The sequence below is a fragment of the Rhinolophus sinicus genome, chromosome 16 (assembly GCF_057876585.1).
Source record: "Rhinolophus sinicus isolate RSI-liver-muscle chromosome 16, RSI-T2T, whole genome shotgun sequence".
Lineage (NCBI taxonomy): Eukaryota > Metazoa > Chordata > Mammalia > Chiroptera > Rhinolophidae > Rhinolophus > Rhinolophus sinicus.
This window is the reverse complement of record NC_142516.1, coordinates 105,449,230-105,474,442: the sequence shown is the minus strand read 5'-3', so window position 1 is coordinate 105,474,442 and position 25,213 is coordinate 105,449,230. Positions and strand designations below refer to the sequence as shown.

General features: G+C 40.6%; 1 protein-coding gene across 2 annotated transcripts in view; it reads left to right on the top strand.

Annotated features, from left to right (window-relative positions):
• The first annotated feature begins 588 nt into the window (after positions 1-588).
• KPNA3 (karyopherin subunit alpha 3) overlaps positions 589-25,213 on the top strand; it is a 100,609-nt gene continuing 75,984 nt past the window's right edge. The window contains exon 1 of one of the 2 annotated variants that reach the window (XM_074329927.2): positions 589-1,155. In XM_074329927.2, the coding sequence (XP_074186028.1) occupies positions 1,087-1,155 (69 nt within the window). In that variant the 5' untranslated portion in view covers positions 589-1,086. Of the gene's footprint in view, positions 1,156-1,320; positions 1,506-25,213 lie in introns of those variants that run through there. The other variant, XM_074329928.2, reaches the window with a different exon arrangement.

Genomic DNA, 25,213 nt, shown 5'->3' with positions numbered 1-25,213 from the left:
TTGACCGTTCCTCCTATGACACTAAAGAGAGAAGCCAGATGGGAGTCTGCGGACCAGGGCTTGACTGCTTCCTGAAAGCTAAGATTACGTGTGGTGGCAGAACAAGAGGTGTTGGGGGCACTGAAATGCAAGAGCTGCCAAAGTGAAAGTTGGAGAACCGGGCTTGGAAGGATGATGAAGAAACCGAGAGACGCTAGAACACTAATTTGTTCAAGTATTTATTGAGTATGCATGAGCCAAGCACTGTTTTGACGCGAGGGATTCAGCAATAAACCAGCCAATGTCCCTGCTCTCATTGAACTTAATTCCCGTGCGGTATGCCAGGTAACACACACATAAAAACATATATACATACATGTGTACATGTCAGGTGGAAATAAAAGCTATTTATAAAACCAAAGCAGGGCAAGAGAACAGCCATTGAGGGTGGATGCTATTTCAGGAGACTCCAAAGAAGCCCCGCCCCCTTTCTCCCAATAGGGCACAAGATGCCATCTCCGGGGGAGCTCCTCCCACTTCTCCGCCCAGAGGCGGCCTTTGGGGCGGAGCTTTGCGCCCGGGCTCTCGGGGCGCGCCGCGCGGAAAGCCGCGCGCTCAGGATTCCCGGCCTTCAGGTTCTGTCAAGGCCAGGAGCATTAGCCCGCCGGAGCCTGGCATGTTGGGAACTGTAGTTTGCGTCCACAGCTCGGGGTTTGGGGCGGGGCAGTAAAAGCAGCCAAGTCTGGCTCCATTGCTGGCACAGAGGGGTTGTGGGGAGGCCTTGCTGTGGGGGGCGGGGGTCATCCCGAAGACCCCTGGCACTTACAGCAGGGCGAGCGTCCAGGCCTGGGGCGACCCTGGGCACGTGACCCCAGTCAACCCGGGAGCGCGCGGTTCTTCAGCGCGGTTCCCGCCCCGCCCGGCAGTCGGCCAGCGCCTCCCCCGGCGCTGCTGCCACCTCGCGCTCGGAGGCGTCACGGAACGTGCTCTCCTCTCCCCCTCCCCCTCCCTTCCCCTCGCGCGCTCCCCCTCCTCCCCCTCCCGCACCGAGACTCGCCGCCGCCGCCGCTGCCGCAGGAGTAGCCGCCGCTGGAGCCGCGCGCAACCATGGCCGAGAACCCCGGCTTGGAGAACCACCGCATCAAGAGCTTTAAGAACAAGGGCCGCGATGTGGAAGTGAGTGTGCTTCCGCGGTCTGGGCCCGCCCGGCTCGCCCGCCTGGCCGCGCCGGCCCCGCGGTGGCGGGAAGGGGCGGGGGGCCGGCGCCGGGCTGGCTCTCGCCGGCTCGCGGTGGGTCGGAGTTGGCCGCCGCCTCCCATCAGCGCGGCCCAGGGCTGGGCGGAGCGGGCGACGGATACGCGGGCCGGCTGTAGCCACCCTCCGGAGCTGCCGGCGCGGGGACCGGGAAATGCCGGGGTTTTCGGCCCCGTCACGCGGGCGCGGCCTGCTGTCTGTGAGGAAGGGATGTGGAGCTGAGGCGGGGTCCGCGGGCTGGGGCCTCGCGGGCCGGGGATGCTGCCGCCCAGGTCTGTCGATCGCGCCGCCGAAGGGGCGGCCGCAGCTAGCACCGGTTGCCGGTGAAACCTCCCGCCGGCGCAGCCTCCTTGGTGCCTCCCGCGCTGCCGCACATGGAGCCTGTCTCTGCCGGTCTCCGCGCCTACTTTCTGCCAGCCGGGCCCAGGCGGGCGGTGGCGGCCCGCAGAGGGGGGTGGGGACCAGCCGGGTGACTGACTTGTTTGAGGGTGCTGGATGGGGGAGGGTAGGATGCGCCAGGACCGTTTTCTTATATTCCAGTGCTGTCCTTTGGACCAGTCGTGCTGAGCTGTTCCAGCACACACTCCTGTTACTGCGGGCATTTGGAGCAAGCTGAAGGTGGACAATAGTTTCCCATCTATTGTGTTGAGGCTTTGGAAGCGACGTTGTTCCGACCTCCGCTCACCGGACCTGTTTTCTTAGCATGTCTTACTTGTAGTGGGGGTGTGCACTGGATAATTTCCTTGACATGTTTTACTGAAATAAATTGGATACATAGGTTCATACGGCCGTGTAAATATCTCTTGCTCCAAGCTGGTAGAATTTCCATGTGGTTGCAAAACTGTAAACATTAATGTGGTCACTCAGTTCGTTGCTACACAGCATGTTGCCATTGTCTCATTAAGGTGACATTAGCAGGTACTATTTGCAAACTCGGCTTATTGAGGCAGCGCTAGAGGTCTCTCTGCAGCCACTAAAAGCAACGTAGTATAATGCACAAACTTCACTGGGACTCTGACCTCTGAATTTGTTAAGGGAAAAGTGGTTTTAAGTCCACAGGCTCCTTTTCGAATACCAGGTGACATGGTTTGCAGTTTTGTAGTTCTTGTTAAAGGGACAGTGTGAATAAGAAGTGCATTTTATCCTCTTAAAGAGAGGTGTTGGGGAAAATTTACCATTCAGCGTTCTGTTTTGTAGAAAAACAAAAAAACTCAGGCCATTTTTCCAGAGCTATACAATTAAATACTAAATGGGAAAAATCTAAGGAAATACTGTGGAATTCCCATTTGAATGAGACAACTAGAGGTCATCTGTCTTTCTTCTCGTCATGGTTAAGTGTTTTTTTGTGTGTGTATGAAAAATACTTCTAAGCAAAAGTGAAATTTAGGAATAGCAACAAGAAATTTTGGAACTGCCTCCAGTTATTAGTCCACGTGATGATAGCAGTTAATTTTGAACTTTTGCTCTCAGTAATTGTTCTTGAAGCTTTCCCCTATTATAAAACAAAACTTACGTAGTCTGACAAATACCCATATTGTTTGTACAAAAGAACTAATAACATTCTTCCCTCTGTTTGTACAAAAGAACTAATAACATTCTTCCCTCTCTTGGATATTCGTACAGGTTTTTGTCTTATTATTTGCCTCTATTGTGTTCTGGGATCTCAGTGATACCTAGTAAGGACTCCTGCACATAATAGGTATATAATAAATATTTGCTGATGACCAGAACGTAACCAATGACTTCTACAGGCATGGTTGCTAAGCCTTTCAGCCTGAAAATGTTGGGCACAACATTACATTTCCCAGCATGTATTAGAGTAACTAAGGCATGAAATAGCAGACATTCAAATGGTAGTTCTATGTGATAGACACTACTGAGAGCTTCATGATACCTCATGTAATCCTTATAACAATTTTATGAGCTAGGTATAGCATTATACGCCCTTTACAGGAGGAAAGTACTTTAGATGAGGAAACTCAAGCATGCCTGTGTAGCCTGCACAAGGTCACAGAGTGGGTATGAACATTCGTTCACTAATTGTCTATTGGGTATGTAATAAAGTCAGGTCTTGGGGATACAAAAGGGAATAAAATTCAGTCTGTACCTCAGGGAGTTTATAGTTCAGTAAGAGTGATAGAAAAGTAAACTGATAATTACAATACAGTACATCACTACGTATATTCTGAGAATGCGTAAGAAGATCCTAACTTGGGGTTGAGCAGTCAAGGGAGAAGTTCTGGTTGATTCCTAGTGGATGAATGGGAGTAGATCCTGAAGGATGAAAGAAAGTTGGCCAGGGAAAGGGAGAGGGCGAGGAAGAGGCATTCCAGACTTGAGGGAGCAGTCATTGAGTACAGGAGAACGCAGCAGGACTGCTGATAGAGAAGGGAGTGCTAGAGATGTGACTAAAGGGTGAACTGGGGTTGAAGCTGATCAAGTTCCTTTACTGTGGATTTAGGTATAGCTAAGACTAGATACCATACCTAATTTAGTCTTACCCATTAGAAACTATATTACATTAGAAACTTACACTACAATGTAGCTCTGTGACTAAGTAGTTCTGAATATTAGGCTGTTTCCAAACAGTGAAGTATTCTTTGATGAGTTATCGTTTTTACCTTTCACATATAGGATAGACAAAGGTTGCTATGTGCTACTTACATAAAATAAAATAACATATTTTCCAAAAGAAAAATATAGAATTAAGTTGGAGACTTGTGAGTGGGGAGAGGGTTGAGAAAATAATTTCATATTCAGTCGGGAATGGCTTCATAGAAGAGAGGTTGGTGAATTTTACAGGAAATATGTACCAAACTTGAACGGCACATGAGAGATTAGTGAATAAAGATCCAGGTAAAAAAGAAGAGAGATTAGATTAAGGAGTGAAGAGATGAGACTTCAGATGGCCCGTGGTGGTCTGAGAATATGACTGTAGCAAAGAGTTGCTTGGAAACTTCTTGATAGGGAGAGCTGTAGGAATTTATTTCAGAGGAGAGTTAGAAGGTGTAACATGATTAGAGCAATGGAAAAAGGTAGTGGCAATAATATGTAGAATTAATTCTGGAGGCATTGGAGCTGTTATCCTGTATGCAATGAGGAATTTTCCAAAAAATTGAGACTGGGGATAGTCATGGTCATAACATGGAATGAGGATTTGCATCTCCCCCTCTTCTTCCTTTCTCATCCTCTTCTGTGTAAAGCTCACAGGAGACAAAGGGGATAAAGGCTGTCCTGAGGGTGACGGATAGAGGTAGGGGAGGGAGTCATCAGCACTGATAGCAGTTTGGAGCTTGGGGAGGAGAAATGGATTTTGTAGCTAAAACTAGGAGACACATCGTGAAAATAATTACTTTTATTTTCAAGTAAGGCATTGGTTCTTAAGCTTTTTTCCTTTTAAAAAATATTTAAAACTTCAAATATTTATAGAAACGTACACAAAACAGAAATGTTCCATTTAATGAATACTTACAACTCAAACATTCAGGTAACTGCCATCCAGGTCAGCTTTTCTTTTTCTTGCACCTGTCTATCTCAAGGATGTAACATTTTCATCAGTAACAGTAGCTATAATTATTATTTTAAAAATCTTAACACTTAGTGAGTGTTTACAGTGTACCTCAAGTGCTTTACATGTATTACTTATTCAGTCCTCACAACAATCCTATGAAGTATGTACTATTATTATCCGCATGTACTGCTGAGGAAACTTGAGGCCTACAATTCTTAAGTAACTGGCCCTAAGTCACAGGAGAGTTAAGTGTCAGAGCCTAGACTTACAGTGAAGGAGCGTGACACTAAAGCCAGAACTGCTGCTCCCTGTGCTGTAGTGTCTCCACCGAGTGGAGCCCAAGACGGCTTGTATGAAGCACGTCTGCAAGTTAATCAATGGGGACAATATTTAAGAAATCTTGACTACATCACAGAAAACCCTGTTTTGGTATTTTAAAACCTTGCTTATAAAAATTTTTGGCATCCTATTTATCATTTGATTTATTGCCTTTTTTTTCTTTTTACTCTTACAAACTTTCCGTATTAGTAAGGAGAGCCAGTTAGTTGGTTTCAATGAAAAATAGTAACCCATATTCTTGGGCTTAACGCTTCAACTTTATGCTTTAGTCTCTAATAGTAGGTATTTTTATATATTTTCTCATTTGCAAATTCAGCTAGCACTACCAAACTTTCTTCTCTCTGGAACCTCTGTTGGTAAGTGGTACTATCAGATGGTTCAAGCTTAAAACTTTGTCCTTGACTCCCTTCTTTTCCCCTTCACTTTTCTGTATTAGGCATCTGAAGAGCCATCATATTTTTACCTCTGTCACCAACCTGACTACCACTGCCCTAGTGTAGACCCGTCATTGTCACCCATGTAAGCGTGATACTGTGTCCGGTTTTCCTATCTGGTATCGTCTTACCCCAGTGTATCTCGTGGACTGATCTTCCTGAAATCTTTTCGTGTAACATTCCTGGTTAGACTGATCCAAAGATCATTCCCATTGCCTTCAGGATAAAATTAAAAGTTCTTAGCATGCCACACTTAGTTCCACAAAAGGCCCTACCTTTTCTGTCTCACCAGCCACCCCTCCTTATGTCTCCTGTGTGCCAGCCGTGATAAAGTACTTGAGATGGCGAAGTAACCAGCACGGTTTCCTCTCCATGATGGTACATGCTGTTCTCCTATATACTTTCCTTTGCTGTCGGTTTAGTGGGGCTCACTCTGGCAAACCCTTTCTCAATTCAGAGTCCTTTGTATATCTCTGTAACACCAAGATTACAATTCTGCCACATCATGTCACTCAAAAACACCCTTCAGAAGTTCTCCATAGGGCCTTCCTTGGTTGACTAATAACATACTTAGTACTACTATCAATTCCTTTTCTTTTCCTTCTGTATTTATTGCTATCCTAAGTAAATTTCCCTTTGTCTTGGGATCAGTTGCTGTGACGTGCCACAAATTCTATGTGTGAATAGCCTGTTAAAGTATGTTGGCTCTGTGAAGAAGCTCACTGAGGGTAGGGATGTTCGGTCATTTAGTGACTGATACAGAACATTGAATACTCTTTGAGAAGTGAGACTAGCGGGTATACTTGAAAACACTCAACATTTGAGAGCGAAAGTACCATATTATTTCTTTTGGTGTTGACTCCAAGGCATTGATACTGTTGCCTAGCCCTCCTGGGACAGTCTCTTTTTGCTATAATGTATTTCTGTAATGTGAACTAATTCATAATTGAATAGTAAAGAGGAATGATTTTAGTTAATGCAAAAATTCATGTTCATGTTTGATTCTTACCAGCATATTAACTGTTTCGCACTCCCAGGTAACAGCATTTGAATGCTAACACAGTTGAAGTATTGACACACAGTTGAACACAGCAAGCTCAGCAGTGTGTGCATTGCCCATTCACCCGTATTCTGCCTCTTGGCCTCATCGAACCACACGTTCTGCCATAAAGGTGCTTATGGCTCCAACTGTCTTGATGTATTTCCCTCTTCCTAAAATTTTCAGGAATCTATATGTCGTATAGCAGACATACTGTAATGATCTTTTCTTGAATTCATTAACAGTATGTATAATCTTTCTGGGTCCTGCTAGCTCATTGATTACTCTTCCTTAGTTGGCTTTGCCAACTCTTTTTCCTATCCATTGAGTGTGAGCGTATCTCGGGATTCTGTCCGTGACTCCTATAGACTGTTCTTCTTGCCCACATCAGCAGCCTCCTTAGTTTTAACTGGTATTTCAGTGGAGTGGGGCGGGGGGTTTAAATCTGTTTTAATCATCTGCTAGAAATTAATCCCATGAGCATCACATCAAGTTTGTCAAGCTCAGAGTGTTTAAAGCTATGTTCTGCCTTTATTTTTTATTTTTTTCTGTTTATGGCATCATCATTTTAACTGTGACCTGAACTTGCAACTTGAGAGGCTTCTTGGACTTCTTCCTCATCTTCCACATTCAGTCAGGTGCCAGTCATGTAGCTGAAATCTCTGTGCCGTCTCTGCTCTGCCTCTATTCCACTGCCTCCAGCCGACTTTCGGCCTTATTACTTATCACCTGGCAGTTTGAAAGTTGCCTCCAAAGTGGTGTTCTTCCTTCAATTCATGAGATTTTTTTTTCAGTGAGCCTGATACCTGATTATATTTCTCCAGGGTAACCCCCACCCCCACCTGCCCTGGCCCCTTTAAGCTCTAGCAACACTGAACTTCTTATATGCTTATACATAATCTGGAATCCTGCCCTCCTCTGCTTGCCAATGCTATTTCTATTCTCAGGGCTATCCTGCTGACTGGAATAGCCTTCCCTGCCTCTGGTTGCCTGGCTAACTTCCTATCCCTCCTAAATACTCAACTCTGGGTTTAGATCTGAGAAATCTTTCTGAATCCCCTTCATTCTCCCAGGTTGAGTTAGGTACCGTCTTCATTCCTGGAAGAACTCTGAGTATATTTTTCTCATTGTAGTTATAACACATTTTAATTACGTTTTATCTTTCTCATACTAGTTTGTGAGCTTTTTGAAAGCAAAAACAACGTATCTCCATTGCTTATTTCTTGGTACAGTGGCTGGAATAAAATAAGCACTAAAATATTTCTTGAATGAATACATCCTACTGGGTACCACCAGCACAATAATTTTTCTAAAGTGTGTTTTTGAACTGACACTTTCAATCTTTTAATGCCTTTTCCTACTGTTCCCCAAATCAAGTCCAAACTTTTCATTGTATAAAGTATTGGGAGATTAAGACACATGCATAGTGAAACAATTAAATTTTTCCTTTAATCATAAAAATATTCTAATATGTAGAAAAAGTAGAGACAATAGTATATTAATCCCATATGCATATCATTTAGGCTTAATAAGTAACAATTTGCTGTATTTGCTTTTGTTTATCTATACATAGCAGACATGACATTTTACTCCTGAAGACTTAAGTCTACTTTTCTAAAAAATAAGAATGTATTATTGCATAAATACCACATCACCCTGACACAATAATTTCCTAATAACATCTAATCCAGTCTACATTTAAATTTCTCCAGTTGTCCCTTAATTTTTTATTTATTTTTTTTTTACATTTGGTTTTAGAAGCATGATTAAACAAGATCATATTTGGTTGTGTTTCTTAAGTCTCATTTAATTTAGAATAGGCTCCTCCAATCATTTTTTTGTGTGTGTGGTAAAATGTATAACATAACATTTATCATTTTAAGTGTATGGTTCTGTGGTATTAAGTACATTCACTTTATTGTATAACCATTGTCACTAGCTGTCTCCAGAACTTTTTCATCTTCCCCAACTGAAACTCTTGTCTCCATTAAACAACTGCATTCTTCCTAGCCCCTGGCAACTTACCTTCTGTACTTTCTGTCTTTATGAATTTAAGTACTATAGGAATCTCTCATATAAGCAGAATCATATAATATTTGTCCTTTGTGACTGGCTTATTTCTCTTACCATAATGTCTTCAAGGTTCATCCATGTTGTATCATGTGTCATAATTTTTTCCTCTTTATGGCTTATTCCATTGTATGTATATACCACATTTTGTTTATCCATTCATCCTTTGATGGATACTTGGATTGCTTCCACCTTTTGGCTATTACCCCCTACCATTTTTTAAATGCTATTAATTTGTAGAAGAAATGAGGTTAGTTTTCTTATATCAAGTTGAACCATATGAAATTGTCATTTTTGAGGTTCAAAACAGCCAAATATCTCATATGCTTCGACCTAATAGAATGTACTAATTACTGGATTTGTCTGTTTCTTCGTGGTGTGTCTTAACTTGTTCCTCCTATTTCTTACTATCCTCCAGATTTTCTGTAAACTGGATGTTAGTTTTAAGGGTTTTATTATCTTCAGTTTAAGCATTTTTTATTTAAAAAATAATACTTCAATTGGTGATGTTGTGTACTTCAGAATATATCCCAATAGTGGTGCTAAGATTGATCAGAAAATTCAGATGATAAAGAATAGTTTCTCATAATGTCAGAAAGTAACCTGACTACTTGGTATCCTGTAAAGGAATTTGAAGATGCATCTAGAAAACATAACTTCGAAGTCAATGGCATTTTTTCCCTTAATTGACACCATTCCGAAATTAACTTTTTGTTTTCTTAGCGTAAAATTTGGCTAATCTTATTTTAAAGTATTTTCCTTTACATTGAAGGTAAAGTCATATTAAAAATAAAAGGAGGATGTAGCTATACTTTGTGGCAGTTTTGCTATTAAAAATTTTGTCACAGCCTAGGATACCAACATTAACAGTTAAATATGGTAAAATAAATCATAACTATATTTACTTGGTCATTCTGAATGGTTGAGTTTCTTGGGTTATAAATTTATTTGTTTATATACCAAATTTTATTTTGAAATGCCAGCGTTTCTGAAAATGTTCAGTACATTTCTCTGCCTTCTTAAGTAGGATACAGTTTAGACAATAACTAAATTATTCTATTTCAGAAGAGAATCACCATTATGCATATGGATATTGGTGTTTTCTTTTGTGTAAGTGATGCCTTTAGGGTCTTAGATTGTCAGAATTCTGTCTTTAATTTCTGTGCTTGTGGAGTTTTTGCTTTTCTTTTTCTCTTTCTTTTTTTAATTAAAGTTTATTGGGGTGACAATTGTTAGTAAAGTTACATAGATTTCAGGTGAAGAATTCTGTATTACATCATCTATAAATCCCATTGTGTGTTCACCACCCAGAGTCAGTTCTCCTTCCATCAGCATATATTTGATCCCCCTTACCCTCATCTACCACTCTCCTCCCCCCTTACCCTCTGGCAACCACTAAACTATTGTCTGTGTCTATGAGTTTTTGTTTCTCATTTGTTTGTCTTGTTCTTTTGTTGTTTTTGGTTTATATACCACATATCAGTGAAATCATACGGTTCTCTCCTTTTTCTGTCTGAATTATTTTGCTTAGCATTATAATCTCAAGATCCATCCATGTTGTCACAAATGGTCCTATTTCGTCTTTCTTACCGCCGAATAGTATTCTGTTGTGTATATAGACCACAACTTCTTTATCCATTCATCTATAGAAGGACATTTTGGTTGTTTCTATGTCTTGGACACCATAAATAAAGCTGCACTGAACATTGGAGCACACATGTCTTTATGGATAAATGTTTTCAGATGTTTTGGGTAGATAACCCAGGAGAGGGATTGCTGGGTCATGTGGTAATTCTATTCTTAAAATTTGAGGAATCTCCACACTGCCTTCCATGGCGGCTGCACCAATCTGCATTCCCACCAACAATGTATGAGGGTTCCTTTTTCGCCACAGCCTCTCCAGCACTTGTTATTATTTGTCTTGTTGATGATAGCCATTCTAACCGGGGTGAGGTGACACCTCATTGTGGTTTTTATTTGCATTTCTCTGATGATTAGCATTTTTTCATATATCTATTTGCTATTTGTATGTCCTCTTTGGAGAAATGTCTCTTCAGGTCCTTTGCCCATTTTTCAATTGGGTTGTTTGTTTTTTTGGTGTTGAGTTGCATGAGTTCCTTGTATATTTTGGATATTAGCCTGTTATCGGAGGCACTATTTGCAAAAATCTTCTCCCATTCAGTTGGTTGCCTCTTTATTTTGTCAATGGTTTCTTTTGCTGTGCAGAAGATTTTAAGTTTGATATAGTCCCGTTCTTTTATTTTAGCTTTTACTTCCCTTGCCTCTGGAGTCAAATTCATAAAATGCTCTTTGAACCCAAGGTCCATAAGTTTAGTACCTGTGTTTTCTTCTATGCAGTTTGTTGTGTCAGGTCTTATGTTTAGGTCTTTGATCCGTTTGGAATTAATTTTGATACATGGTGTCAGATAGCAGTCCAGTTTCATTCTTTTGCACATGGCTTTCCAATTCTGCCAGCACCATTTATTGAAGAGACTGTCTTTTCTCCGTTGTATGTTTTTAGCTTCTTTGTCAAAAATTATCTGTTCATATTTATGTGGTTTTATTTCTGGGTTCTCAATTCTATTCCATTGGTCTATGTGTCTGTTTTTCTGCCAGTGCCATGCTGTTTTGATTATTGTTGCTCTGTAGTACAAGCTGAAATCAGGGAGTGTGATACCTCCAGCATTGTTCTTTTTTCTTAGGATTGCTTTGGCTATTCGGGGTCTTTTGTGGTTCCAAACAAATGTGATGATTTTTTTGTTCTATTTCTTTAAAAGATGCCATTGGGATTTTGATGAGGATCGCATTAAATCTGTATTTTGCTTTGGGTAATATGGCCATTTTAAGTATGTTGATTCTTCCAATCCATGAGCACGGAATGTCTTTCCATTTCTTTATGTCTTCTTCAATTTCTTTTAAAAATGTCTTATAGTTTTCATCATATAGACTTTCACATCCTTGGTTAAGTTTATTCCTAGGTATTTTATTCTTTTTGCTGCAATTGCAAAAGGAATTTTTTTTTATTTCTTTTTCTGAGATTTCATTGTTAGTACATAGGAATGCAATGGACTTTTGTACTTTGATTTTGTAGCCGGCAACTTTACTGTATTCGTTGATTGTTTCTAATAGCTTTTTGGTGGAGTCTTTAGGGTTGTCTATGTGTAGCATCATGTCATCTGCAAAGAGTGACAGTTTAACTTCTTCATTCCCAATTTGGATGTCTTTTTTTTCTTTCTCTTGCCTGATTGCTCTGGCGAGGACTTCCAACACTATGTTGAAAAGCAGAGGTGATAGGGGACAGCCCTGTCGTGTTCCGGAACGTAGAGCAAAGGGCTTCAGTTTTTCACCACAAATTATGAGATTTGCTGAGGGTTTGTCATATATGGTCTTTATTATGTTAAGGTATTTTCCTTCTATACCTATTTTATTAAGTGTTTTAATCATAAATGGATGTTGTATTTTGTCAAATGCTTTTTCCTCATCAATTGATATAATCATATGGTTTTTGTCCTTTATTTTATATGATGTATCACATTGATGGATTTGCGTATGTTGAACCATCCTTGTGCCTCTGGGATGAACCCCACTTCGTCGTGATGAATAATCTTTTTAATGCATTGTTGCATTTGATTTGCTAGAATTTGTTTAGGGTTTTTGCATCTGTATTTATCAGAGATATTGGTCTATAGTTTGTTGTTGTTTTTTTAGTGTTGTCTTTACCAGGTTTTGGTATCAGGGTAATGTTGGCCTCATAAAATGAGTTAGGGAGTACTGTCTCTTCTTCAATTTTTTGGACGAGTTTGGGCAGGATTGGTATTAGATCCTCTTTGAAGGTTTGGTAGAATTCACTAGTGAAGCCATCTGATCCCGGACTTTTGCTTTTAGGAAGGTTTTAGATGACTGATTCAATTTCATTACTGGTGATCGGTCTGTTTAGATTTTCCAATTCTTCATGGTTTTGCCTAGGAAGGTTATGTGGTTCTAAGAACTTATCCGTTTCTTCTAGGTTATTGAATTTGGTGGCATATAGTCCTTCATAGTATTCTTGGATGATCCTTTGTATTTCTGTGACATCCATTATAACTTTCCCTTTTTCATTTCTGATTTTGTTTATTAGTGCCTTCTCTCTTTTTATCTTAGTGAGTGTAGCCATGGGTTTGTCAGTTTTGTTAGTCTTTTCAAAGAACCAGCTCTGTGACACATTAATTTTTTCTACTGTCTTTTTGTTCTCTATTTCATTTAGTTTTGCTCTGGTTTTTATTATTTTCTTTCTTCTGCTGACCTTGGGTTTCATTTGTTTTTCTTTTTCTAATTCTTTAAGGCGTAACATGAGGTTTTTTATTTGGGATTTTTCTTGTTTCTTGAGATAGGCCTGTAATGATATAAATTTCCCTCTTAAAACTGCTTTCACTGCATCCCAAAAATTTTGGTAGGATATATTTTCATTCTCATTTGTTTCTATGTATCTTTTGATCTCTCCTCGAATTTCTTCTTTGACCCGGTCATTCTTTAAAAGTATGTTTAATCTCCGTGTATTTGTGGTTTTCCTGCTTTCTTTTTGCAATTGATGTCCAATTTCAAAGCCTTATGATCAGACAATATGCTTGGTATGATTCCAGTCTTCTTAAATTTGCTGAGGCTAGTTTTATGTCCCAATATATGGTCTATCCTTGAGACTGTTCCATGTACACTAGAAATAAAATGTATAGCCTGATGTTCTAGGATGAAGTGCTCTATACATGTCAGTTACGTCCATTTCATCTAATATGTCATTTAGGGCTGCTATTTCGTTATTTATTTTCTGTTTGGATGACCTATCCATAGCTATCAATGATGTATTTAGGTCCCCTAGTATAATTGTGTTTTGGTCAATTTCTCCCTTTAGTTCTGTTAGTAGTTGCTTGGTAGGTATATTTTGGTGCTCCCGGATTGAGGGCATAAATATTGATGACTGTTATGTCTTCTTGTTGTATAGTCCTCTTTACCATTATGAAATGTCCATCTTTGTCTCTTGTTATCTTTTTCACCCTGAAGTCTGTTTCATCTGATATCATTATGGCTACACCTGATTTTCTCTGGGTACATTTGCTTGGAGTGTCAATTTCCATCCTTTCACTTTGAGTCTGTGTTTGTCCTTGTAGCTGAGATGGTCTCTTGAAGACAGCATATGGTTGGGTTTAGTTTTTTGTTCCAGTCTGCTGCTCTGTCCCTTTTTATTGGTGAGTTCAGTCCATTTACATTTAGGGTGATTATTGATATGTGAGGATTTCCTGTCATTCTGTCTTTAGTTTTCCAGTAAGACTGTGTCTCCATTGTTTCTTTGCCTTTTTGTTGTTGTCTGTTATTTCTGTGTGGTGGTATTCTATGATGTTTCACTCTGTTTCTTCTTTTATTACATTATATATTTCAGTTCTGGATTTTTTTTTCAGTGGTTACCCTTAAGTTTATGTAAAAGAAAGTTTGATATTTAGAGTATTCCATTTTCTTCAGCACGCTTACTTTCTCCATTCCCATATTCTGGTTCAGGCCTTTACTCGCCCCCTTTTTATGATTTGGTTGCCACAAATTGTCCCTGTTGATGGTGGTCGAATAGCCTCCTTTAGTATTTCTTGTAGTGCAGGTCGTGTATTAGGAAATTCCCTCAGCTTCTGTATGTCTGGAAAGGTTTTTATTCCTCCTTCATATATGAAGGATATCTTTGCTGGGTATACCAATTCTTGGCTCATAATTTCTCTCTTTCAATAGTTTGAATATTTGGTTCCACTCCCTCCTGGCTTGTAGAGTTTCTGCTGAAAAATCTGATGATAATCTAATGGGCTTTCCTTTGTAGGTTACTGTCTTTTCCCTGGCTGCCTTAAGGATTCTTTCTTTGTCGTTGATTTTAGACAGCTTCAATGCAATGTGCCTTGGAAAAGACGTTGGGGTTGAGGTAATTAGGTGTTCTATTTGCTTATCCAGTTCTTTCTACAAGTTTGGGAAGTTCTCAGTGACTATTTGTTTGAATATACTCTCTGTTCCCTTCTCTCTTTCTTCTCCTTCTGGTGTGCCCATTATTCTTATATTGCTTTTTCTGATGGAGTGAAAGTTTTTGTAGAGTTCTTTCATTTCTTTTAAGTCTCAAGTCTTTTTCTTCTTCCATCTGTCATTTCCAGGTTTCTGTCTTCGATATCACTGATTCTTTCCTCCATCTGGTCAACTCTACTACCTAAGCTGGCTATTTCATTCTTCATTTCTTCTATTGAGTTCTTAATCTCCAGAAATTCTATTTGGTTCTTTTTTAAAATGTCAATCTCTTTGGTAAAATGTTCATGTTGTTCTTTGATTGTGTTTCTGAGTTTTATTAAATTGCCTTTCCATGTTTTCTTGCATCTCGTTGAGTTTTTTCGGAGCTGCAATCTTGAATTCTCTGTCATTTAAGTCACATATTTCCATATCTTTAAGTTCATTTTCTGGAGACTGCTCACTTTCTTTCTGGGCTTTTTTGTTGCCTTGGTTATTCATGGCAATTAATGATTTATTGTTTCTCTTCTTAGACATCTACAAGAGTGGGTTGTGCAACAGATTGATAGGAAGTTGTCTTTCTTTTGTTTTCCAGTACATGTTGGTAGAATGTTTTATTTTCTCTCCGACTGCAGCCTTTTTCTCTCTCTCACACTGCAGTGTTATGTTTTCTCTGCACTATACCGGTTTCTCACACAATGGGGCGATTCCCTGGAAGGCGGGCTTCTCCTCTGTTAACGGTTTGCCTGGGTCATTGGGCACCACGTCTGTGTGGGGATGCGGAGAGCTTTTGAAGTTCCAAAGCTCTTCCTGTACCAGATTCAGAGCCAGTGTGTTTCAGCAGTTCCGTTTACTCCTGCAGGGATCCGCCCAGATAGGTGAGGACAGGAGTGGGGTGAGTTGTGAGAGGTGGCCCAGAGCCATGGCGGTGACCACCACCACAGCTGGTCCTGCTTCCACAGCTCCCTCCCCTTTGCCAGAACTAGTTGTGCTGCGAATCTGTGTCTGCGGACCACAGTTCTCAAAACTCCAAATACTCTGTTCTTTTGATCTGACACTGCTACTGTTCCGCTTCTAGCACTGGGCAGGTAGTGGTGGGGCGAGCTCTGGGAGGGTTCAGAGGGGGCGGCTAGTCTCAGTGCCTAGGTTTCCGTTCTCTGCAGCAGTGAGGGCTTAAACCACTGTTTTCAACCTTCTTCCCTCAGTCTTTGCTCTGAGGTCTCTGCCGTGAGCGTTGGGTTCAGCCATGTTAAATGCTGCCCCCTCAGCCCTGTGCGCCATAAGCGGAGCCCTAGCAGTCCGAGTTCTTCCCTCTCCCGCAGCTGCGGTAGTTCCGGGATGCAGCGAGCTCGGAGCACTGAGCTAGGTCTGTGTCCTGCGCCCGTATGGCTCCTTCTCTGCACTTTCCCCTTCCCTCTTCCCATGCACGTGCAATTTGCCCACCTTTAGGTGAATTCATTAGTGGGCCTCTTAGTCTTTCCTGTCTGCTGTGCAGGGAGTCCTTTGTGGAGTTATAGCTGTTCAATTTGTTGTAAATTCTAGGGGAGATTTCCAGAGGCTCACCTCACGCTGCCATTTTGATGACCTCACTCAGTTTTTGCTTTTCATAATTGTTTTGCCTGTCCTTCCATTGCTCTTAGTCTGTCAACTTTCTCTTTAATACTGTCAGTATCTTTATGGGTAGTAGCTCCTCTGTTTTAATTTGATGCATCATATATCCTAGTAGCTTGGATAACAGATTTAATAAACACTTATTTAGCACTTGCTATATGCCAGGCAGGCATTGTTAACGCCAAAGATTATAAATATGAGTAATATTTTCCTTCCTCTAAGGAAGTTGATTTTAATGAGAGACTGATACCTAAGCATGTACATAGTATACAGCATGACTTCTATGATTCAGGTACATAATTTGCAAAGTAGTATGCGAGCTTGGAGAAAGAGAGTGACTATATCTGGGGAGACTAAGGTTGCACATCACACTTGAGCTGGGTCTTCAGGGGGTGAATAGGAGTTTGTCAAGAACAGAAACAAGTGGAATATTATTAGCAGTAAATATGTCACGGAGTCTTAAAGGCATACTGTGTTTAAGCAACAGTTGATATGGTAACATTAGGTGTGATCAAAAAATATGGTGAGTGCTGCTGTCAAGTGCCATCCAACAGAAAGGTGGTGTTAATTCTGTTTTTTCACCTAGATGGAATTGTACAAGTTGAGTATGTACTCAGGAACAGTGTGGTTAACTCTGATATCATAAGGGCTTATTGGACTATTTAAGAAATGATGTGAGTAGAAAACGGCCTGAAAAATTGGCAGATGGTTTCCTCCTCATCATGGCAACACTCCATGTCACACATCGTTTCTGGTATACGGCAATTTCTGTCAAATAAAAACATTACGGTGTGTCGTCATCCACCTTATTCACTGAATCTGGCACCGTGCAGCTTCTGGCTCTTTCCCAAAGTCAAAAAGACCATGAAATTTTGAATTGATTCAGGACATCGAGGCAGTCATGACAGGGCAACTAAAGACACTCACAAAAGAGGACTTCCAGAACTTCTTCAGAAAGTGGCAAGAACAATGGGATAAGTGTTTGAAGTGAGGGGGAGCATTTGGAGGGAGATTAATAGAAATGTGTCTTTTACTGTAATATTTTGTTTTTTTCTTGTTCTTTAAGACCTAGCCAGACAATCAGCTCTAATGTGTCCCCTGGAGCAAAAATTAATGTAAGACCGGGTTCGATACTGTGTTACATAAGACCCGGTCTTATAGTAAAATAAGAGCAGATCTTATATTAATTTTTGCCCCAAAAGATGCACTAGAGCTGACTGTCCGGCTAGGTCCTATTTTTGGGGCAACATGGTAGGAGCTGCAGGCCTGGCTGCTGTCTGTGCACCAGGATACAGCGGGTGGCGTGTTGTCCTTGATGCGCTTGTACCGCTGATGGGAGCTGATGGGCTTAGAAGAGGATACCTCACAGGTGGAGATGTTTCTTGCAGAGGACTCTGTAATAAATTTTTTTTACGTAAACATTCATCATATATTTTGATCATACCTCATATTTATTTTTTAAAGGTTTTATTGGGGAAGGGGAACAGGACTTTATTGGGGAACAGTGTGTCTTGGAACAGTGTTCCAAGACTTTTTCCAAGTCAAATTGTCCTTTCAATCTTAGTTGTGGAGGGCACAGCTGAGCTCCAGGTCCAGTTGCGGTTGTTAGTTGCAGGGGGCGCAGCCCACCATCCTTTGCGGGAGTCGAGGAGTCAAACCGGCAACCTTGTGGTAGAGAGCCGCGCTCCAACCGAGTCATCTGGCCACCCGGGAGCTGAGTGACAGCTCATTGACTTCATTCTAGTTGTGGAGGGCACAGCTTGCTGGCCCATGTGGAAATTGAACCGGCAGTCCCGTTGCCCAGAGCTCGCACTCTAACCAACTGAGCCACCTGTCCACCCTTGATATACTGTTTTGAGATTTGCTTTTTTTCACTCAAAAGATCGTGAATTTTTCAGGTTGTTAAATAGTCTTCTAAAACATGATTTTTAAATGGTTACGTGTTATTATCTTGTATGAATGTACCAGGATTCATTTAAGTCATATTCTTTTGATGATAGCTAATTAGGATACATTAACCATCCATTCTCCCTTCTTTTGGAAGTAGCATTCTGATTTGGCCTTTGGAAGCTGCTCTGTTGCCATTGGATATCTCTTGGTGGGTTTTTTTTTTTTTTAAGATTTTATTGGGGTAGGGGAAAGGACTTTATTGGGGAACAGTGTGTACTTCCAGGCCTTTTTTCCAAGTCGTTACCCTTTTAATCTTAGTTGTGGAGGGCGCAGCTCAGCTCCAGGTCCAGTTGCCGTTTTCTAGTTGCAGGTCCATCCCTTGTGGGAGTCGAACCGGCAACCTTGTGGTTGAGAGCCCGCGGTCCAATCAACTGAGCCATCCGGGAGGCAGCTCAGCTCAAAGTGCTGTGTTCAATCTTAGTTGCAGGGGGCAGAGCCCATTATCCCTTGCGGGACTCCAGGTATTGAACCAGCAACCTTGTAGTTGAGAGCTCACTGGCCCATGTGGGAATCGAACCGGCAGCCTTCGGAGTTAGGAGCATGTAGCTCTAACCGCCTGAGCCACCAGGACGGTCCCCTCTTGGTGGGGTTTTTAATCTTAGTGCTCCTGCCTCTGGTTGATTAAGGTGCCTCACCCTTTCTGGATAACATAAATTAGGCCAATCAGATGTTGTCCCTGACATTTTAATCTTGAGTGAGCTGATACTGGGACCTAAGTGATTCATCCTGGCAGAAAAGTACTATGAAGAAATCTTTCATTCATTCCTGACACCTAGATCTGTGGAGTTGCTTTCATCCTGATTTTTTTATGCATCTGATTGTTCAACTTTTCCTTTGATTCTTTGAATTGCTCTATATTCCAAGAGATTCTCTTGCTCTCCTCCTCCCCTTTGTTTCTTAAATTCAAGTCTGTTATTATTGTTTGCAATAGAACGCTAAAGTGATTGACTGTCGTGGTTTGCCCAGGACTGATGAAGTTCTCAGGGCACAGGATTGTCAGTGTTCAAACCAGGAAAGTTCTGGCAAAGTCTTAACCAGTTAATCACTCTATTCTAATTCAAACAGTTTGGGAGTAAAGGTAATGATTTTTGGGAATCAGATGTTGTTCAGATGGAAATACCCAGTGTGCAGCTGAAAATACTTAATTCAGATATTTCATCTCAGCAGTTATTTGAATTTTGAACAAAGTGTGAGGGATAGAACAATGGAAATAATGATAACCAGTAATTGTTGAGCACTTACTATGTGCAAGGCATTCTGCTTACAAGAATAATCTTAAATAATCCTTACAAAATTGCCATTATACAGATGAAGAAAATGAGTTAAGTAATTCTCTTACTAAGAACATACAACTAGAAAGAGGCAGAACTGGCATTCAGTCCTAGATTTTATACTTTAAAACCCTGTACCCTTAATAATCATTCTCCTACTCTGCCTCAGGGTCCCTGCTCAAAGATTGTGTAGACTAGTATGGATATGATGTGAAAGCAAAGAAATACAATAATAGAAGCATGTGGAGAGTACAGTGGGCACATAGGGAAAGACTCAGCATGGGTTAGTCATGGAAGACTTCAGTATTGTGCTTAAGCTGAACTAGGAAAATGTCTATGTATAATGCTTTGGTAGTAATTCTTGGGTGGGCCTGGAAGTAAGAGATAGCATAATATGTTTGGGGAACTAAAGTAATTCAGTATCAGGTGCACGGGTGGCTCTGTTGGTTAGAGTGCAAGCTTTAGAGCGCGAGCTCTGGGCAACAGGGCTGCCGGTTCGGTTCCCACATGGGCCAGCGAGCTGTGCCGTCCACAACTAGAATGAAGTCAGTGATCTGCAGCTGAGCTCCCAGGTGGCCGGGTGACTCAGTTCTTTGGAGCATGGGCTCTCAACCATAAGGTTGCCGGTTCGACTCCCACCCACAAGGGATGGTTGGGCTGCGCCCCTGCAGCTAGGATTGAAAGGACAACAACATGACTTGGATGGAGCTGATGAGTCCTGGGAAAAACACCGCTGTTCCCAATTTAAAAAAAAGTCCTGGAAATACACACTGTTCCCCAATAAAGTCCTGTTCCCTTTCCCCAGTTAAAAAAAAAAAGTAGTTCAGCATCTTTTACAGGTAGAAAGATTGGAATGTTGGATAGGATTGGCAAGATCCAGACTGAAAAACCTCTCCTGTTGGAAAATTTTAAACAGAGAAGTGGGTTTTGTGCATTTGGAACTATTGCTTTGGTTGCACCATAGGAGGTAAATTAGTGAGGGTAAGAAGAGCTTGAGAAGAACAGTTAGAAAATGCTCAACGTCTCAGAGATGGATGGTCTGACTTGGGGCAGGAGAGTTTTCTGAAGGAGGGGGCAATAGTTGCAATAGTGAATGCTGCAGAGAGAAGAGTCATGGTGAGGACCTGAAATAAGCCGTTCATTGTATTTGCAATTGGAGGCCACCGAGAAGTAGAAAACCCGGACAGTAGTGGCGGCTGGGAGCTAGAGTATGATGGGGTAAGGAAGGAGTTGGAGTTGAGGTGGTAGAACCAGTCAGTGGAAACTCAGTTTAAAAATTGGTAGTCGTAGGAAAGAGGGCTCAAGGGGGCATTTTATTGTTTCTTATTTGTTTACAAGTGTGGGATTAATTACTGTTTGTAGGCTAAATTGAAGAAACCAGAGCAAAGAGCCTGGGGTAAGTGAAGAGCTGTTAGGGAGGTGAAGTAAGGGAGTCGCGGTTGGATTTTGAAGGGGCCTCAGGTGAAAAGGACTTGAAATATAGGCAGTGAGCCTGTAGGATCGGGAAACTGGGACAGATTATGTTTAATGATCTATTCATGTATTAGTTATACTTCTGTTTATTCTTTTATTTAAAAGTTAAATATATTTTAAAGGGGAAGGGAAGATGAAAATAGAAAGCATGATTCTAAATAATTTCAATATTCAGATATATTTACAAGTTTTAGGGAGAAACTTTTATGAACTGGTAATTCCCAATTAAGGCTATCATATTATTTAATAATAAAATGCAAATTACTTTTCTAGAAGAATAAGTTCTCATTGACTTAAGTCCTTCTGGAGGAGTGACAATAATTTAAAATGCTTCCTCACTCGCCTCACACAATTTAAAGTTACAGTCATGAACTATGGCTGGTAGCAATAATTGAGTTCTGGGAACATTGTTTTTGCTTGGAATAAAGGAATTGGTACTCGGATGTTAAGGTTCTAGAGGCTGGACGTGTGCTTTTGTTTTCAAAATTTTGTTAATGTGGGGCTAACACAAACACTTTCACATATTGTTTTGAGCTTTTAAAACTTTGGGAAAGTGGGATATTTGATAGACTTGGAGCTGAATTAATCCAGTTTGCGAATGCAGAGAGAGAAAGTACATGGATTGTGGTTATAATCTCTGCCTTCAAGCAGCATTTAATCTAGTGGAGCTTTTTTTTTTCTTTTTTTTACAGATACTGCTAACTTGATTCTAAAATTCATATAGGCTTACAAGGGATTCCCCAAATAGCCAAACAATCTTGAAAAAGAACAAAGTTGGAGAATTCATATTTGGCAATTTTAAAACTTACTACAAACTTACAGTAATCAAGATTGGGCAGTACTGCCATAAGAATAGACGTACAGACCAATAGAATAGACCTGGGAGTCCAGAAATAAAATCTCATATTTACAATTGATTGTTTTGTAGGTCAGTTGATTTTCAATAAAGGTGCCAAAACAATATAACAGGGAAAGAATAGCGTTTTCAATAAATGGTGCTGGGACAACTGTATATCCATAACATATATCCATGGGACAACTAACTGTATATCCATATCCATATGTAAAACGTTATTGGATGTCTACCTCATGCTGTATATAAAAATTAACTCAAAGCTGATCAAAGACCTGAATGTAAGAACTAAAACTATAAAAGTTTCAGAAAAAAGCATAGATGTAGATCTTCATTACCTCAGACTGGGCACTGTTTTCTTAGTATGACACTAAAAGCACAAGTGACAAAAGAAAATATATAAATTGGAATTCATCAAAATTAAAATCTTTTGTGTTTCAAAAGACGTCATCAAGAAAATGATAAAGCAACCACCGATGGGAGAAAATATTTACAAATCATATATCTGATAAGGGACTTGTGTCTAGGATATATAAACTCCTGCAACAAAATTAAAATTCAATTTTAAAATGGGCAAAGGACTTGAACGGACAGTTTTCTAAAGAAGTTACGCAAATGGCCATTAAGCACATGAAAAGTTCTTCAATAGTATTGGTCATTAGGAAAATGCAGATCAGATCAAAACCACAATGAGATAGCATTTCATACCCACTAGGATGGCTAAAACAGATAGTAGCAAGTGTTGATGAAGATAATTTAGAAATATACCTTTGGTGGGATTGTAAAATAGTGCAGCCACTTTGGAAAACAGTTTGGCAGTTCTTCCAAATATTAATCATAGAATTACTACATGACCCAACAGTTTTACTCCTAGGTATATATTCAAGAGATATGAAAACATTATATACACACGTTCATAGAAGCATTGTTCATAATAGTCAAAAAGTGGAAACAACCCAAGTGTCCATCAGTTGATGAATGCATAAATAAAATGTGGTCTATCCATACAGTGGAATACAGTTGACTCTTGAACAACACGGGGATTAGGGTATCGACAACTCATGCAGTCACTAATTTGTGTATAACTTATGACTCACCCAAAACTTGATTTTCTCTTCGGTATCTGCAGGGGCTTGGTTCCAGAATGCCCCCCGCCCCTGTAGATACCAAATGCGAGGATGCTCAATATTAAATAGTATAAATCAGTGCAGACAGTTGTTCCTCTGTATCCACAGATTACCAGCCACAGTGGAAAACACTGTTGTCAGTTCACAGTTGGTTGAATCTGTGGATGTGAAACTCGGGGGTATGGATGGTATATTTATTGGAAAAAAAAATCAATGGGTAAGTGGACCCACATGTCGCGTCCCGCGCGATGAGGGTTGTGGGGAGCCAGGAGGGCGGCGCAGGGTTAAGAAATACAGTAGCTATGAAGAGTGTGCAAGCGGGGCCAAGGGACTCCAGCCTCAAAGACTGAGCCCCGAATTGGGCCTACATATAGCTTTTATTAGTTAGGTGGGGAAGTAAAGGAGATAAAGCTTATCAATCTCAAGATCGGTGAATCCCACACATCATAATAGGAAACTGATTCAAGCCAATCACCCTTGCCTGCAGGCAGCTGGACCACAAGTCTCAGGATGTATGTACTTCCCCCAAGGGATAAAACCTTCATGCATATGAATAGACAGAGAGCACATCATTGAATCTCTTCCCTGGCAGGTTGTGGGAAGGAATGCAGCCACAGAGGCAGAGGCTCTCCTTAGCGGGGGAAGGTGGGGGGCTGTGCCCACCTCTGTGAACCCCGTGGGTTCTACTGTTGGTCCACACGTGACTGCCTGGCTTGAGTTGTCCCCCTGCCCCTCCATGGGGACTCTTACTCATCATTGGCTGACCAGCCATCTTTCTGGGGCCAAACAGGGAGACATAAGGTGCAAGCACAAAGGTGAAGTAAAGTCCCTGAAAGGATCCGTCTCACAGACTCCTTGCTTTAGGGGCAGGTACAAGGAGACAGACAGGTAGGCTGCTGCGTGGCAACACCCACGCAGTTTAAACCCATGTTGTTCAGAGTCAAGTGTATTATTCAACATTAAAAAGAAGTGAAGTACTGATAAATGCTACAACATGGATGAACCTCAAAAACATTATGCTAAGTAAAGAGGTCTCATATTATGATTCCATTTATAGGAAATGTTCAGGCAGTCCAATCTATAGATGTGAAATGTAGATTAGTGATTACCAGGGGATGTGGAGCAGATGTATAGAGAATAAATCATAAAGGGTATGTGTTTTCTGTTTGTGGTGATGAAAATGTTCTAAAATTATTTTATGGTATGTGAATTATATCTGAATAAAACTGCTATTAAAAGCAAAAGGTAAATTATCCTTCAATAGTACAAATTACCTAATGAAGGCATTTTCAGAATGGAAAACTACGTAATAATAGTGACGTGGAATTCTGGCTTCTCATAATGATGCAGTACCTTAGACAGAATTACCTACGTAGCAGTTAGAAGATCTGGGCAAAATAGATTTTTTTTTTCCCCACAAATTTTTTTTTTAATTTGGAGGATTGCCCTCAGGTTCCTGATTATCCATTCTTTTTTTTTTTTTTAAAGACTTTTATTAAGATATAGCTAACATACAATATTATATTAGTTTCAGGTACATAGCGTATTATTCAACATTTATATACCTAAAGAAGTGGTCGCAATAAGTCCAGCAACCGCCTGACACTGTACCACACTATCACGATATTATTGACTATATTCCTCGCGCTGTACATTACATCCCCGTGACTTAGTTATTTTATACTTGGAAATTTGAACCTCTCATTCCCCTTCATCTCTTTTCCCCCTTTTTAAATTTTCAATTACAGTTGACATTCAATATTTTATATTAATTCCAGGTGTACAGCATAGTGGTTAGACATTTATATAATTTGAGAAGTGATCCCCCTGATTAATACTGACCTGGTACTATACATAGCTGTTACCATATTATTCACTGTATTCTCTATGCTTTACTTCACATCCCCGTGACTGTTTTGTGACTATTAATCTATACTTCTTAATGCCTTCACCTTTTTCACCCTGCCCCTAACTCCCCTCTCGTCTATCACCCCAATAAATCTAGTACCCATCTGGCACTATACATAGTTATTACAATATTATTGACTATATTCCTTATGTCATATTCTACATCCTCATGACTACTTTGTAACCAATTTCTATTTCTTAATCCCTTCCCATTTTTCACCCATCTCCAACCCCCCATCTGTCTGGCAACCATCAAAATGTTCTATTTATGAGTTTGTTTTGTTTGTTTATTTCATTCTTTATTCACACATAAGTGAAATCACATTGCATCTATCTTTTGCTGTCTGTCATTCTGTCATACTTCACTCAGCACAATACCCTCCAGGTCCATCCA